Genomic DNA, 17,771 nt, shown 5'->3' with positions numbered 1-17,771 from the left:
GGCAATAGCTTCCGAATGCGCAGGCGCCACTGATGCAGACCTCGCCCCCTCCGCCCAGCGCGCAGGCGCGTTCTATACCGTCAGAGTGGACCCGGCCCTGCCTATTGCTGGATTGTGGGTGTTAGTTCCTGGTGCTTGTTGAACGAGAATGGGAGTGGGAAGCAGAGCAAGAGAGAAGTGACGCTGCGATGGCCCCAGAGAAGATCCATTTGGCCGCACGCAGACCTGAGGGTAGAATAGGAATTATACATCCCAAAGCCCAATTTCACGAGACAATTAACCTGTGCACTCTTAATTGCACACAAGGGCGCTTACTGCCTACGATTGGACTCCCCAGAGGAGCCGGAGATCAAGGCCAAAGCAATCACTTTATGGTTTAGCAACTATTTATGTAAATTATATACCATGACGCATAGTTATTGTAAACGCAAAATAAGTTATTGCCTTGGGCATCCTTGCAGTCAGAAGTCTTCCAGGAATTCTCCACTTAGAATGGTTATTCTGGAGATTCCTACATTGTTGATAATGGGGGGGGGGGGGTGTTTGTATTTCCAGGTTTGTTTCCTGCCCCTACTGTTAAGCTATGCTGGGGATGCAGCATGTGCATCTCTGAAAAGCCTGTCTCACTTGGTCAGTTCTGTTACTGCATGAGCTTGTATGGCTCAGTCACACTATTCCAATTTGCTCTTATGCAGGTAAGAAGGAAAAGTTGCCTCCTTTGACATGGGCTATATGGCACGGGTAGGGGCTGTGTTTCAGTGGCAGGGCATCTGCTTGACATGCAGAAAGTCCCAGGCTCAGTCTCTGGCATCTCCAGCTGAGGATCAGGTGATGTGAAATATGTCTACCCTGAGACCCCGGAGAACTGCTGGGAGTCCAAGAAGAGAATACTGACTGTAACGGTGTAAGGGTCTGATTCAGTCTAAGGCAGGGATGGCCAAACTGCAGCTCAGGAGCAGTATGTGGCTCTTTCACAGTCTAATGTTAATAAAAAGCAAATTTGCATATTTTCCAATTAAAATGTGTAATATTTGTTCATGTCTTGCGGCTCTCAAACATCTGACATTTATTCTGTGTGGTTGTTACCTTAAGTAAGTTTGGCTAAGGCGTCTGTGTACATGTGATGTATCCATTGATAGACTGTATTGTCTATTAGCTAACATGCTGAGCTAACATACAGCCCAAGCCTATGGATGTTTACTTGGAAATAAGTCCTACCATGTGTAGTGGAGCTTACTCCCAAGTAAGTGTGCACAGCTATCTGAGCAGTGAAGTGATACCCATTAATTTCATCCTGACTCTCTTCCAAATAAATGTCCTTTGCATCACAGCAGCCTTACAAAGAGATCTTATGATAGATTCAGATGGATAGCCATGTTGGTCTGAAGCAGTAGAACAAAGTCTGAGTCCAGTGGGCACCTTTAAGACCAACAAAGTTTAATTCGGGGTATAAGCTTTCATGTGCGTGCACGCTTCATCAGATATCTGAAGAACTGTGCATGCACACAAAAGCTTATACCCATATCTTACGATGTTTATTAGGAAGTAAATTCCATTGATTTCGATATTTTTCCTTATTTTTTTATTTGTATCCCACCTTTCTCTCCAATGGGAACACAAAGTGGCTTGCATCAGTCTCCTCTCCTCCATTTTATCTTCACAACAGTCTTGTGAGGTAGGTGAGGCTGAGAGGGTGCAACATGCCAAAGGTCACCCAACAAACTTCCATGGGAGAGTGGGGATTTGAACCTGGGTTTACCCAGATCTTAGAATGGCATTTGAACCACTGCTCTACACTGGCTCCGTATGCATAAAAATACAGCTGTTGATGTTATCTGTTGGCTACACATCACATATAGTTTACATTGTTTATGGAATACATGCTGCAAGTTTTGATTGGGATCCCTTTCAGAGTACCAGACTGCAGGCTGGATCACACAGATAACACCTAACAGTGATAAATAGGGTTGCCAGCTCTGGGTTGGGAAATACGGGGAGATTTGGGGGGTAGAGCCTGAGGAAGGCAAGATTTGGGGAAGGGAGGGGCTTTAATCAGGTATACTACCATAGAGTCCATCTTCCAAAGCAGCCATGTTCTCCGGGTGAACTGATCCTTCATCCTTGTCACCTGGAGATCAGTTGTAATAGGGGAGATCTCCAGCCACCTCCTAGAGGTTGGCAACCTTAGAGGTAAACCCTACTGGCTTGCCATTTCTGTCTCTGTGGCTGAGCTACCTTCTTTTACAGGCTAGGGGAGAGAGTGGGAAGCCCAGCTGCGGCATAAGCGGGGCTTACTCGGGGGCGGGGGAACACATCCGTAGAAGTACGCTGCGTGCGTGTGCTTAGGAACGGATGCAAAGCCAGTCAGACTCTTCCTGCGCCGTCCCCTGGGCCGTGGCGCTGTCTTGAACAACAGCCGCAGCCCTTCCCCATCTCCCGCCGTGTCCGATGTACCCTACGTCGCCTTTATCTGCCCTACCCTCCAACGTGGGGGCGGAGCCACAAATCAGGCCGCTCTCCTCCAGCCATTCTGTGTTACGAAGAGGTAAGGGGGACGGAAGTGAAAGACCTGCAGGCAATTCGGGGTTTGACGCCGAGTTAGTGGGAGGAGAGCGATCCTGCCCGGAAATCAAAGGCCTCGTGATTGCCGTCAGGAGCGGTTGTCGCTTGGAAGCTCGAAGAGGGAGAGAGGTTTTCGCCGTCCGGACGGGGAGGGAGAGACCCCTTTTTGACGGAGAGGCAACAGACCGCAGCTCGGGACTCTGCCTTCTCGGGGCGCAGAAGGAAAAGTCGCTGCCTGTCTTCTGGCGCGGGCGGCAAGAGGAAAAAGGGAAGCTCGCTAGTTTGAGTTGGACCGGGGAGGGAGTAGGGCACGTAACAGTCGCAGCAAGCCAAGGCGTAGAAAGAGGGACCCCGGTAGACCAGAGGGACTGCGGAGCAGCGGATTTATAAGCTCGCAACGTGGGGAGGCCGAGGGCCCCGAGAAACAACCGCGCGCGGTGTATTGTACGGAGTAGAACCGCGTACAACGGCTGGAGCTGGGGAGCTCCGCCACGGGCCTGGCGAGCTTGTGAGCAGCCCGAGATTCGACCGGCTGTGGCGGGTCTCAATACCTTCTTCCCCATGTGGTTGGCAGCGACGCCGGACGCCCCGAAATGAAGCGAGCCGCACAGCTGCGGCAGGTCTCCGACTGGAGCGACTTCGTTCGCGGCCACGGCCTCCGGGAACTGCTGGACCGGCGCCGTCCGGGAGAGGCTCCCAGCCGCATTGTGGCCACCCCTGACGGGCAACATCTGCTCCTGCTGTGGAACCAACCGGCCTCCCCGGCTCGGCTCGTGGCCTTCCAGCGCCTGGGCAGCGATGCGGGCGATCTGGAGCGGAGCTGGCAGCCGCCTCAGCCACCTGTGGTCGGGATCCTTTTCCTGGGAAGCTGTGGGGGGGGCGCTTTCTGGGTGCTGACTGTCGTCTGGGAGCAAGGCAGGACTGAGCTCTGGCGCTTTGTGCCTGCGTCCGGGTGGCGCTTGCTGCAGAGTCTGGAGCTGTGCTGTGGCGCCCGGGCTCGGATTGTCTCCATTTGCAACTGGGGCAGCCGCCTAGTGTGGTGTGAGGAGAGACCCCCGCTAAATGTCCAGCAGACCCCAGAGAAGAGAGCCTTCAGGTACTGTATCTGCACGCGAGACCTTCACATTAGGGAGAACGTTGCCCAGCTCAGCCCCCTGCAGATTGTCTTGCACAACAGCCCTGCTTACCAAGTGCTGGCCGCCGCCTCTGGTGCATTTCTGGTGCCCACACCAGCCACTTTCCCTGGTGTGGCCAAGTGTGTCCTCATCTGGCGGTGGGAAAACACTGACATTGTTGTTGCTGCTGCTCCATCCAGAGGGTGCATTTCCACTAAAGTATTGCATCCTGGCAGGGAAGTGGACTTTAAGAAACTCATCTTGGGATATGTGGGAATTCTAGCATCCATGGAGATTTTGGATATTCATAGCTGTAGCCTGTCAACCAGCAAAGGGCTCCTCCTCGTCACCAGCTCAGGAGCTGTGGACTTGGTTCAACCCAACGGACTGTGGAGACATGTCTTTGACTTTGGAGGAACTGCCTTGACCCCGGGGGAGGAGGTCCAATTAAAAGTATTTGGGGACATGTTTGCTTGCTTGCTGGGAGGCATTCTTTATCTCGTGGACTTGAACAGTAGACAGCTGCTGGAAAAGAAACTTCTGAGCACAGAAATGCTTTTCTTGGATTTCCATGCAGAGGAAGAAGAGACAGCAGTGGTGCAGCTTCTTGGCCCAAATGGCATTTACCACCTTGACTTCTCTGGGACTGACAACGACAGCCAACCTGAGCCCACCTTGGTGGAGATGGTCTTTGAAGAAGCATGCAAGTATTATCAGCGGCGGAGTCTCAGCAGCTCCCCGCTCACTGTGGAGAAGCTAAAGAAGGGTGGCATGTTTCAGGCTCCCATTGCTCTTTCTTCCATTCTGTGCCATAGCCTTGCTTCAAAGGATAAGAGGACTGGGGCCCTCCCAGAGCCTTACGCCAAGCTTTTGAGCACCATGCAGTTAGAATTGCAGAGCTACCAGAACCTGGAATTCCTCAAGTCATGTCTGGTTGGGGCCTCCAAAAGTGAGGTGGACAGCTATGGTGAGGAGTTGGTAGAACAGGAGCTTAACCGGCTTCTACACCTGGATTTGAACAGGGAGAACCTGGTGTACATGAACTCCATATTCAATTCTTTCCCTGTGGCCTCCTGGAAGGCTGTTCGGAACCATCTGCAACTGCAACAGAATGGTGATGGCCTGTTGATAGCCAGAGCCACCCCAGACGTGTGGAAGAAAATTCTTGGGGGGCCTGTGCCCAGTCTGAGCAAGCAAGAGGCCTCTCTGAATGGGGTTGTCCCCCTCTTTGAACTCATCTGTTTGTCTCTTTATCAGTTCAAGCCTAAATGGCTGCCTAGGTTTGTGGAGCTATCCCAGCAGTATGTGGGTACCTCTTGGGCCTACAACAAGGAGGGTCCTGAGGGTGGGGTGCCCCTTTATAAGAGAGCCCTAGCTGTACTGGCAAGGAAGAGTGGCTGCTCTGTAGCCTACACAGAAATGGAGATTGAGCTCCTTCTGTGCAGCCAGCGGCCCAAAGCCATCCTACAGGCCTTGGACCTCCTTATTCGCCACAGGAGATGGCAGCGTGTGATGGATACAGCAGAGAAATTCTCCAGGCTAAGCCCTTTGCTGAACAAAGAAATGTTTATTGTCCTCCTGGGAGAGTTTGCCCAGCATAGGGCACTGGACCCTCACTTGGACAGGTTATGGGAGCTCTGCCCTGCAGATCTGAGTGCTTCTGACATACTGACCATTATTCAACAGCATTTACCCCAAACAGAACTGGACCACCCACCCTTTCTTCCAGGTGGGGCACCACAACTGACTGTTGGCTTGCTCAAGCCACTGTTGCACCGACTGGCACGTTGCTCAGCCGGCCAGGATGAAATCTATGCTGATGTCTTACAAGGGCCATCTTTTCCTCCTCCAACCCCACCTAGGCACCAGCAAATTGCTGCGAAGACAGCTCCTGCTCAGGAGGAGCATGTGCAAAGGACTGAGCCCCTTCACAACCACACACAAGGCACATTGTCTGAGGGGATGTAAACCTGGCACAAGATAAAAGTGTGGAGGTGGGCAAAAGGGGATCTATAGCAATTGGTCCTGGCAAAATCAGGATCTGCAGCCCGTGTATCCCACTTAGGACCTGCATCGCCAAAATGTCCTTGCCACAGTGGGTGACAAACCCCAAAGTCTTTTGAACTGCCAAGAGGTATATTTGGAAGAATGCAAAGCTGTTTTTACAGCAGGGGTTTGGGTACCTTAAATAAGAGTTAAAGTGCATGCAAAAGAATTATATTGTTGTTTATATAGCAAAGTGACATGAAGATCTACTTCAGATTATGTTCTCAGCCTTTCATTAATAATGCTGGTGCAATTTTTAATCTCCTTGTACATTTTGGTAAACGTCAGTTCATATTCATAAGTAAAATTTTTGCACATGGGCTTAGTGACATGGGGAAATTGCCTGGCTTTGACTCAGTTTAAGGCATGTTCTCAAACCCACATCACTATGCTTTAGTGTCTGCAGCTGTTGTTATCTAGTGCAGGGATTGTTTCCTAGTACTGTGCTAGTGTATTGGGGGCAAAGTTTCACTGGCCAAGATTATTTCTTCCCTGAAATTAAAGTTTGAAACTCCCTAATGAAGAGCATGTGAGTTGCCTGCTTCTCTAACTGGAGCCTTGTGCCTTGGAGGCATCACAGTCTGTGCATGAATATGCAATGTTAATGTTAGACAGGGCGGTTCCAGCTATTTCCACTGTGCAGATACATATACACACACCTTTGTCCCTAATGGTGGCCTTATCTTTTGCTTTTTTAAAAAAAAGTGGCTGTCAACAGTGGGGGCTGTGAGGTTCTCTTGCATAGTCTGTGCCTTGTGCATTTGCAGAGGAATGTAGCTAGTGCCTAATTTGATGCTTTGGGCCCCTGGTGGCTTAAGATTCAAGCAAATACTCTTCTGTTGGGAAATGAAGATGGGACTTTGTGTGTAAAATGTGAGCATGCTCAGCCCTTGATGCTTATCAGCACCTCACAGTTCCCTTGTACCACTGGGGTTGAGAAGATCCCATTACAACTGTATATAGCTAGGGAGAGTTAACCACTGTAGCCTTCCACCATGGATGTGAAGATGGAATGGGGGGGGGGGAAGAACAGTTACAAGCAGGAGTAACTTTTTACAAGATGGGGAAAAGCTACTTTTTAGTTGTTAGCATTTGTTTTAAAAGGCAAAGGCTCCCTGATGTGGTTCTAAATGGGGAAATGGTTTGACTACAAGGAAATCTCTGCGCATTTCAGTTCTGTTTGAGGAAAGGGTTGATCAGCTGCTCTGGAGCCAACACGGAGTGTACAGGACTGTCTGGGTTCTTTAGGGACACATGGTCAGGGAGCTGTTATATTCTAGGATGCTGGTCCTTTTTATCTCTTCCCAGCTTGCTGAATTTGTCGGGTAACTGTTTATTATGCAAATACTGCTTCATTAGACAAGACCCTGCGCTAATATAGAGCTTCTTAGAGTCCAAGCAAATCTAACTAGACCCACATCCCCTGCAGCATCACAGTAACTGTGCATGCCCTGTGCTGAGTGATTGCTGTTTGTTTACTGCTATGGGCCCCCACCCCTTGGTGCTGGGGGGGATGACAGGGTAATTAGTGCAATACACAGAAAGTTCTGGTCCTTGTTCCACTTCACCTCTATTGTTATTAGTTTAACAACTAGAATCAGGAGGCTGGGTTTGGTGATGGTAGCGCCATGGTATATATTTGTGTCTTATCGTGGTGAATAAGTTCTCTTTTGAGCCCTCTGTAATGAAGAGCACAAGTGCCTGCCTTGTCCATATATGCTGGCTGTGTTTCATACTATTTCCTGATGTTTACAGGTGAGCTGCACATGCTCAGAGATCCCACAGATTCACTTAGCCTAGTGTTAAGTGTTTGGTGGGCCTTTCTCAACTGAAACAAAACATCTCTTGGATGCAGGCCTATCAGTAGGAAGTCAAAGTACAATAACTCCTTTTCTTTTCCCAGCTGTTTGTGAAGTTTCATTCTCTTTCTCTCTCTGCAATGGGACTCTGGGCTTCACAAGTTTTGGGAACTCCTGATTACAATAGGGTCTCTAGCATGTGGGTATCTGTGCAAGAAACTATCCATATGATTTCTTTGGATGATACATATCCTAGCTGTGCAGAGTAATTTTGCAGAGAAATAGCTTTTATGCTAATCCTGATAAATAAGTTTGTTTTCATGCAATACTTGGTTTCTGAAGCTATTTTTGTGTTCTGTATGCAGTATTAAAAGCGGATGAACAATCATAGAGAACTCTGACCCTCGCTCGAAAGCACCTGGCACATATATTGTGGGCACTCAGTTGTGCATTTTCCCCTCTGAGCTGTTGAGCCAAACTTGGCACTATTTGTTAATGAGGAACAACTCTAGCAGAGAAATTGCTGTGTGAGTCACAAAACTTCCTACCATAAGAAAACCAATAATTGCTTGAAAGGGCTAGCATATTGTTCTGCTACCAATAAATGCACCTTTGTCTTCTGTGTTAGAGAAAGCTGTGTTGGCAGCTACCCAGTTCCTTTTCTGAAAGGGGGGAGGGGGAGAGTCACTGTCTCCCTTTTCCTCTAGTAAAGAAAAGTGTGACGTTGACCAGAAATAAGGTAGTAGAGATGATGAAGCAAGGAACCAGACAGAAATAATAGACCACTGCTACAACAGTAGGTATAAACTAGCCTGAAATGAAGTCTTGTGCCATTAGGGAAGTTGATGTTTCTTACCTCACTAGATTTATAAGCAGAGGCATTTGAGGATTAATTTAATGCTTCAGAAGTTGTTCTTCCCATGGGCTGTTTTTAGCTTATGGCAGTCTCGAAACTGTAAGAAATAGATTTGGGAGAGGGGTTTCTGCTGCTGAATTAGCACTTGCCACTGAAGGGGGGGGCATGTCAAGACCATACTTAACAGCAGAATTTGCCATCATTACAGATGTCTGCTTTCTTAGAAGGCTCTGTCATCTTTTATTCCTGTTCTCCTTACATGTTTTTGCCCTTATGTAAAAACCTGTATAAAACAGCCTGTGCCAGATTTTAGTTGCTTACAATTTTTTTTTTTTTTTAAAGGAGGCAACAATAGACTGAACATTTTTAACAGAAGTTACAGAATGGGTCACTGACTGATGAATGAGTTCACTTGCTGGATCAACTTTCACAGCCAATAAAATGGTATCTTATTTTGAGAACCTGTTGGCCTAGTGCTATAAAAAACAGTCCACATAGCACAAACCTCCCAAGTTCAAAGTTTCTTCAATCCAGACAGATGTTCAAACACAAGTAGCCCTTCTGAAATCAGAAGCCCTCAGATTAGTGCAAGCATCATTTTACCATCCTTGGAATCTACAGTTTATTAGGAATAGGATCAATGCAAATGTTATATATTAATGTACTGTCTGATCTTAGATTATAATAAAACCGTACTGTAGAAATAGGATAGATGGGTGATGCTTTTAATCATCCAGGAAAACAGATCACTTACATAACAGAATAAACCATATTTAGAGTATCACACATCATTTCCCCCCAGTATAAGCTTTTATGGAGTAGAGCCTAGTTCCTTTTGTTGCTATAGTCCACAAAAGCTTGCATTTAATGCTCCCTCTAAGCTATGAAGTACTGTGAGCAAAAATTCTACTTTGTGAACTAGTGCCATTAAAGTTGTGAGCAAGCATTTTGGCTACTGTATAAATTAGTTTGCTCTGGAGCCATCCTTCCTGAGCTAAGACAAAAATATGTGAGCCAGAGACTAGAAAACTGTGAGCCAGTTCACAGTAACTCAGCTTAGAGGGAACACTGCTTGCATTGTTGTGGGGGTATTAGCCTTTAAGATGCTGTTTGTTTTTGCATTACCCTCAAAAGCTTGACATTAAAATTATACTCTAGCCTCCATTGTTATTTTTGCTTTATCTACTGTGTATGTATTCACCAAGGAGGTGCAGTGCATCCCAGAACCTGCCATATCCTAGTCCTGACTACTAAAAGGTTTTCTCACCAAAGGCATTCCTCCTGTTGGGTCTAGTTGATGTGTCATACTTAGATCTGGGGAACCCAAGTTCAAATCCCCACTCTACCGCAGAAGCTTGGGGCCAGTTACTCTCCCCCCAGCCTAACCTACCATTCAGGGTTGTTGATGTGAAGGGGGAAAGTTGTTGTCCCTGTTGGGGTGAAAAGCAGGATTTCACCTACCATAGAATTATAGAATGTTAGAGTTGGAAGGGATCCTGCAGGTCATCTAGTCCAACTCCCTGCACTCTACAGGAGCATAGCGGAAAGATAGCCCTACAACATACTCGAAAGATGGTCATCCAGCCTCCACTTGAAAACATCCAGCGAAGGAGCATCCACTACCTCCCGAGGCAGTCTGTTCCACTGCTCAACCACTCTTACAGTTAGGAAGTTTCTCCTGAAATTTAGCTGGTAATGACTCCCTTGTAATTTCCACCCATTAGATCTAGTCTTGCAATCCGGAGCAAGAGAGAATAGATCTGCTCCATCTTCTACACGACAGCCCTTCAGATACTTGAAGACTGCAATCATGTTCCCTCTAAGCCTTCTCTTTCCCAGGCTAAACATACCCAACTCTCTCAGCCTTTCCTCATAGGACTTGGATTCCAACCCTCTCACCATCCTGGTTGCCCTCCTCTGGACACGCTCAAGCTTGTCAACATCCTTCCTAAAATGTGGTGCCCAAAACTGGACACAGTACTCCAGGTGAGGCCTGACCATAGCACCCACAATCCATAGCAGAATAGACTGGAACTACCACCTCCCGTGATCTGGACACAATGCTTCTGTTAATGCATCCTAAAATTGCATTAGCTTTCTTTGCAGTCATATCACACTGCAGGCTCATGTTTAGCTTGTGATCAACCAGAACACCTAGATCCCTTTCACATGTGCTGCTGTCAAGCCAAGTCCCTCCCATTCTATATCTGTGCCTTTGATTTTTTGTACCTAAGTGTAGGACTTTGCACTTATCTCTACTGAAATTCATTTTATTTGTCTCATTTTGAATTCTCACTCTGTCTTCTTCAGAATTAGCAATCCCACCCAGCTTCGTGTCATCTGCACATTTGATAAACATCCCCTCTATGTCTTCCTCCAGGTCATTTATAAAAACATTGAACAATATCGGGCCCAGGACCAAGCCCTGTGGCACTCACTCAAGACTTTACTCCGTGTAGACGCAGAGCCATTAATGAGCACTCGTTGGGGAGAATTTTTCAACCAACCATGAATCTATCCAATGGTTGCACCATCCAGCCCACATTTAACCAGCTTATCAAGGATATCATGAGAAACTTTGTCAAATGCTTTACTGAAATCTAGATACACTATGTCCACAGCATTGCTAGAGTCAACCATTTTAGTAACTCTGTCAAAAAAGGAGATAAGGTTGGTCTGGCATGACTTATTCTTGATAAACCCATGCAGGCTACTACCAATTAACTCATTCCGCTCAAGGTGCTCACAGACAGAGCGTTTAATAATCTGCTCTAGAATTTTTCCAGGTATTGATGTCAAACTGACGGGCCTGTAATTTCCTGGGTCTGTCCTTTTTCCCTCCTTGAAGATTGGGACAACATTCGCTCTTCTCCAGTCTTCCGGCACAACATATTTCAGGCCACTCTGATGCCCTTCCTCTACTACTGAATGTTGTTATTGGTGTTGCTATTTAGTTTCCTCACTAATGAATCCAGACACCCTGTCACTTTTCGCTCCTATTCTTAAGCAGAAGATTTTGGCTTGGATCCTATGGAGGGTTTTCACAGAAGAAAGGGGTTGGGGGGGTTGGCCAACACACCCCTGTCATAGACCTGATTCTCACCCACCCACCCACAAGTTCCATAGAAACAGCATGTCAGGGTATTCTGAACTGCAGCAGGGGGAGGGAGACCCAAGGGAGGAATACACTGATGCATTTTCTAGAACAGCAACAGGCTGCCTTAGGAAATCTCTTCCTGATACAGAGAGCAGTAGAAACATGCAGTAATGTGGAAGTTCTAAGTAACACCAGCACAAAAGGATCCAGCTCTGGCCCAGCTTCCAAGGCAGAGGTTGGAAGAAAGTAAGACCAGCAAGGCACTTAATAAGAATGTAACAGTGTATAATTACAGTCACTTAAAATAAATTAGTTATGTATCTCTGAAATGTTACCAGACCTACAGCATACACTATCTTTGTAAATTTGACAGCACCAGGGGAATATAGTATTCTACTCAATAGAAATAAATCATTGAGGGCAGTAGACAGGGTTGCTCAATGGAATGTTTCCTTTAATGATTGAGATCGAGAGACCTTCAGCCCAGAATTAATCATCCTAATTGTCACACAAATCCAGCTGCATTGACACTGAAAATTGTCCCTCAACCTACTGCCGTTGACTCAGAGGTCCATGTCAGCATTTCTGGTTGGGGTGACTGTAGCAGGAGTGCCTTGAGTCCCCTAAAGCTGTAGTCACCTGTAGACATATAAGCACTGCAGGCACTGAATCAAAGGATGGGCAAGACCTCTTCTTTCCCCAGCAAAGCTGCAGTCCAAGGAACCAGTCCCAAGAGCCCTGCAGTAGCAACAAAGTGCAAGGGCTGCAACCACAGTATTTACAATATGGCAAATATGAGTAGAGTACACAAGAGTATATACTAGGAACACAGCTAGGCTGGATGCTTGCGTAACAGTAGCTGGGGTTGTGTGTTTGCCGATGATATCGTCCTTTGCAGAAAATCTGGTGTCCATGAACTGCAGTTTTGACCAAGAAAAAAAATGCTGCTGGATGCCGACCGACATGGTCCACATTGGGAAGAGAGGCCCAGTGGCAGTGCAGAATTCATTGTCATCCTCAGTGCCACTCAGAGGTAGAAAAGTGGGAAAGGGGCCACTACTTCCTTACTTCTGGCCGGGGCATTTTGAATGCTTTTGGCGGCCTCGATCTGCAAAGATTAGGAAAGGAAAGAGGGGAAACGAGAAAATAATTTTTTTCTAGGCTTGCTAGATTGTATCTTCGTCCTTCAGCCCCCACCACACTATCAGAGAAGGACCAAGCTTCTAATGACAGAAACAGCAGTCTCAGATAAGTAAAAGGCCTTTTGACCTTCAAAAACTACTGAAATTAAACCACACATGATGCAGGAAGTCCGTGATCAGGATCTCTCTCCTTTTAAACTTGAAATCCACCAGTAGGGACCACATGGGTGGGTCAAGGACGAATTGCATCTGTGCCATGTTCATAGTCTAAATTCCCACCCCCAACTGATTACTGCACAAAGAGCTGGGGGAGGGACACAACAGTTTAGATCAGGAGAACTGGGGGGGGGGGGGGGGATACTCCTTCCTATGTTTTCCCTCCTACATCGTTTTGAATTTTAAAATAACCCTGTGGGAGATCTGCACAGAATTCCTGCGTTTGAGCTAGTTCGGCCTGTAGAATCATACAGTGGGAGTGGAGATGAATGGATGACTGCATTCCCAAGATGGCTCCCCTGTTTCTTCAACATCCCTCTGGTTCTGGTCACGCTTCCCATTACCCCAATCATATGCCTCTTTCCCCTTGTGCCTGAATTCTGGTGATGACATGAAGGAGGTATGGACAGGTACTTACAATTCAATGGTTTCCCCATTGTCCCTGGTAACAGAAAGGGAAAATGTCAGTTGACTTAAGGCCACCAAGGAAAGCCCAGGTCGGCAATGACCTGCAGGCCACTCTCTCTGCTAATGCTGCCCCATCCTCAGAACATCTCCATGCAAAGTGGGCAGGAGCCACTAACCAATGTGAGTGGATAGCCCCTGCAAGGGGGATGACAGCTGCTACCATCATAACCTGGCAGCTCCCATCCCACACAAGGCAGACAGGTGTAAAGTGGGCAGACGTTGCAAGCCACTGGAGGGTGGTTGTGAGCCAGGCAAGCCCTAACAATCCTCCGTCCCTTCTCCCCCCCCCCCCCCCCTTTTGGGATTGGGTAGTAGGACCAGGGATGTGGCTGGGCCCAGGCCATTTTCCTCCTCCTCACACCCATGGGGTGGGGGATTTTTAGGGCAATTCTTGCCTTTCAGCCCACCCCCATCTGCCAGTCCCACATGATGGTTCTCTCAAAGGCTAACCATGAAGGCAGGAATTACAGAGAAAAGCAGCACCATATGGTATTACAGGACTCAGTACCTCCAATTCTGGGTACCTGTGAGGATCCACAAACACCCATATCTGTATCATCAAACCAGTAGCCCCTGCACTAAGGTACAGCCTAGAATGGCTCCTTATTATAGTAAAACTTGGCTCATGCATGCCCAGACATCACAACTAGGTATAGACTAAGATGACGATCAGCCACTCCGGTACTGCCTTACTTAATAGCAGCAATCCTGCTTCCAGCCAAGAGCATCTTGAACTTGCCGTGGTTTCACTGCATGCTTTGGGTTATGCAGAACTGCTTCATAGGATTCAGATGATGTCAGCAGAATGGAAAGAAAATCAACTGGCCCAGACTTTGCATGGATCTACCAAGGGGGAAGGCAGTGCCCCAACGTAGGTACATAGGAGATCCAAACCTCCCCCTGACCCTAAGGAAACCAGTCACCACCTCCTCTGTGAGGCTCTGGAGCCCTCACTGTTATCTGTTTAGTAAGCCACACGCTATTACCAAAGTGGAGCTTTACTATAGTAGCATCCCCACATCCTGGAGCCATGCCTACAGGAAAAACCACCACACTGGGTGAGGGGTGTTATACCCACAGACCTGAAGATGTGTCTTGGCTGTAACCAAGTGTTACAAATAGGAGAGGAAGGCTGCCATTGATTGTACCAATAGATACAGTTTTGACAGAAAGAGGAAAAAGTATCTCTCATGTCATGGCAGCAGGCAAAATGGCCAACGAGAGCATAAGTCATCCTTACTCGTAAACATCATCCATGCGCATCCTGCGGTAAAACTTGGCAAGCCGCACTGCCAAGATGACACTCGGCAGCAGGAATATGGTGCACCAGCCCAAACTGAACCAGAAAGCATTCTGGAAGTGGAAGAGAAGAAGAAGGCTGTCAGTGCTAATGGAAAGTATTTCCCACACACACACCTCAGCCTAGGTTCTACCATTACTGTAAAGTCAGACATCCCCCTAAAAGAAGCATCAGAACTGAGAAACATATTCTTAACCTACCAGCCACCTTCCCATATGTTCTCTCCTGAGTCTGCAGAAGAGCTGCCTCATACACAACCAGTGCCCAGCAAATCCAAGAAAAATAGCTCTTTTGTATACAGATGTCTCCCGATCCGCTGCCCACAGTCAAGCCTTCCCCCAGACACAGATGAGACTTTCACAGCTAGAATGTATGTGGACCTCCCACATGCAAGTCAACTTATTTCCACACCTCAAACCATAGCTACTATCTGTCTACCCTCTTATTTCCATGCTGCTCTTCCTTATCCATGTCGACTCCCAGCATTTATCTATCCCCTCCCCCTCTATATCTTTGTTTCACTAGATGATGTGGTCAGCCCTCATCTTATTTCCCTTACCCAAGCATCAACGATGTAGCTGCAGACAATGGTATTTGCGGCATCGAATGTCCCGGCTACGGGGCCACAGCGCGCCACTTCTCCTGTTATCTGTCAGCAAGTAAGACAAACATTATAACCAGCAGGGGAGAGAATCTGGCCCCACGTGCCACTCCTTGCTTAGTGTTGCCAACCCAACCCAACAGCCATTCCCCAAATATGGTAGGAGTTTTCCCAGCATTGCAAACCAGTACGTCTTCCTTGCATCTGCAGCCTGGAAGGAGAGAAACAACTAGGCATGCAGCCAAAGGAGAACCAAAGGATGCAAGCAGGCACAAAGATTTTGTAAGGGCAAGAAACATCTTATAGCTGTTTGCTTTGAACAATCTTGTGGATGAGTGATGTACTCAGCCTGGACATGAGGTCAGATATAGTCGCATTGTATGTGAGCAAGTACAGGCAGGCTCCCATTTTGCCATGACCAAAGGCTGAGCCTGGACTCCAGCAGCTACTGAGGTTACTTACAGTGCCTTTGACCCAGTCCAGATACACCTCAAAATAATCCAGCACATCATGTACAAAATTCAAGGTCGCCTAGTTAAAAGCAGAAAGGAGAAGAGAGTTGAGAATACAGGACAATCCTTTCTGAATCCAAAAAGGGATTCGGTTCTGGAGAATATGGCTATCTAAACCCCTTTTATGGATCCAGGAAAAGGAAAAAAATATGCTGGGGTGCTGATTCATACATAATCAGCCAGAGTTCACATGTACCATCATCGAGACACAAACCCCCAAATTTTGGTTTCCACCTGTCCTCCTTCTCATTGTATTTTGGTATTCCCACTTCCAGAACTGGTTCACCATCAGCTCTGGCAGCTAGATCCATGCAGGAGACATGGGATAGGCCTCAGCATTACACAATGTGGAAGGAAATAAAACCAAGCCTAAGACACCCATCATCCTGTACCCTGCATCAATGACTAGGTTAATTATCAAAAAAGGACTTACATTCTTGACAACTTCCGTTGTTCCGTTAAATGTTTTGAAATCGTCTGCTTGTGTCACTGTGGAATTCACCAGCTCCTGGTAGGACACAGAACTGTCAGCTGGGTTCACTGGCAGAGCCAAGCACAGATGAGATCTCAGGGGCTCTTTTTGCCTCACTTTCTATGCCAATCAGGGCAGCCCACTCAGAACAAACCCTTTCAATGGTTATATCATATATCCCAAAAGGCATAAAGGAGGATAATACATTACCATGAGGTCCTGACAGGCCCTCTGAGATGCAATAAGAATACTAGGCACTAGAGGACCATGGAGACTGTAGCTTCTTATCTAGCACAATACAATCTTCCCTGGCCCCAAAATGTACAAACACAGCATTGACCCATCATCAGAGCCAACCATTAACATTTTCTTTCTCCATCTAAGGAATGCCAGTCATTTCCAGGGGAAAATCTCTGCATTCCCTAACTGGCATGTAATACCTTGAATTTACATATTCATATTTATACTATGGGGCTTGGACAGTTTGCCTGCTAGGGTGACTTCCCCCTTTGATATCTATAGCAAGAAGTCCTTTATAGAAACCTTTACGAACTTGGGTTTGAAAGTTCTACAAGATTTTGCCCCCACCCTTCATTCAACCTGAACATGAACTACTTACCTGAATCTGAGACAGAGATGTGTTTAACTGCCAGATGCTGCTGTTCAGGTTTTGCTAAGAGCAAAGAATATTCATTAGAGATTATTATTCCAACAGAATTTCCATGCATGCAGGAGATCTATGAGGCCAAGAGTTAAATCCGTCCAGAGGACAGCACCAAGTTGAAGAGGATGAGAGGAGTATCACTCACAATTTCAGAAGAAAAACTCGATTTGGCCCACGACTGGATCTCTCTTAAACTATTGGCCTGGTTTCGCAGTTGTTCCCTAGTATCGCCTTCCTGAAAATGATACCATCATAATGAAGAGGTGTGGCTATACTCTCTACATTCTCTCTCTCTCTCTCTCTCTCTCTCTCTCTCTCTCTCTCTCTCACACACACACACACACACACACACACACACAGAGTCTCTCTCCAAGTCAGGTATATAGCTGAGTTCAGTGGATTCCCACATCCTATACCTTCAAACCTGTATAATCTGTGGACAGTCATCCTTTATTCATAACATGCCCTGATCTAGATGCCCTGTACTTTTGTTTAGTAGCCCTTTACCATCCATATTTTCCTGCTGTGCCTCCATTATCCATGATGGACCTCACTGCAAATCCTGTTTGATGGCTACATTCCCAAGAGGCAGTTTAGGTTGCGACTCCCTCCTGTTTTCAGAGGGGAAGCCTGGGGTAACACAAGGGCCAGTCAAAAATGAGAACTGGTGATTCATAGTACCTAAGAGAATGAGCCGTTATCTGTGAGTTCACTTGAGTCAAGTCACTCCTTCAGCCTACAATTTGGGGATAATACCAGTGTACTGTTATAAGCATTACTGTGAAGCACTTTGAACACTTGAAACACAATATATATATGCGGAATAGTATTCTGTGCAAACTCTTTGAAGATTGAAAGTCACACCCTGAGCAGTGTTCCCTCTAAGCTGAGTTAGTGTGAACTAGCTCACAGTTTTTAGCC

General features: G+C 46.9%; 2 protein-coding genes across 2 annotated transcripts in view; one reads left to right on the top strand and one right to left on the bottom strand.

Moving 5' to 3' along the window:
• The first annotated feature begins 2,555 nt into the window (after positions 1–2,555).
• HPS6 (Hermansky-Pudlak syndrome 6) lies at positions 2,556–8,586 on the top strand. The gene has a single exon (XM_015415958.1). It carries the CDS (start codon positions 3,156–3,158, stop codon positions 5,643–5,645), a length of 2,490 nt encoding a protein of 829 aa, XP_015271444.1. The 5' UTR covers positions 2,556–3,155; the 3' UTR covers positions 5,646–8,586.
• A 3,273-nt stretch (positions 8,587–11,859) lies between these two features.
• Positions 11,860–17,771, bottom strand: part of LOC107114442 (prominin-1-A-like) — a 55,894-nt gene continuing 49,982 nt past the window's right edge. Inside the window, exons 18-25 of the mRNA XM_015415929.1 lie at positions 16,996–17,085; positions 16,806–16,859; positions 16,148–16,222; positions 15,665–15,733; positions 15,161–15,250; positions 14,542–14,654; positions 13,252–13,275; positions 11,860–12,583 (exon numbers count right to left, since the gene is read on the bottom strand). Coding sequence (XP_015271415.1) covers positions 12,532–12,583; positions 13,252–13,275; positions 14,542–14,654; positions 15,161–15,250; positions 15,665–15,733; positions 16,148–16,222; positions 16,806–16,859; positions 16,996–17,085 — 567 coding nt within the window. The 3' untranslated portion in view covers positions 11,860–12,531. The remainder of the gene's footprint in view (positions 12,584–13,251; positions 13,276–14,541; positions 14,655–15,160; positions 15,251–15,664; positions 15,734–16,147; positions 16,223–16,805; positions 16,860–16,995; positions 17,086–17,771) is intronic.

This window comes from Gekko japonicus, unplaced genomic scaffold (assembly GCF_001447785.1).
Source record: "Gekko japonicus isolate JY-2015 unplaced genomic scaffold, Gekko_japonicus_V1.1 scaffold59, whole genome shotgun sequence".
NCBI lineage: Eukaryota > Metazoa > Chordata > Lepidosauria > Squamata > Gekkonidae > Gekko > Gekko japonicus.
Note: the sequence above shows the minus strand (reverse complement) of the source record. Positions and strands in the feature narration are given on the sequence as shown.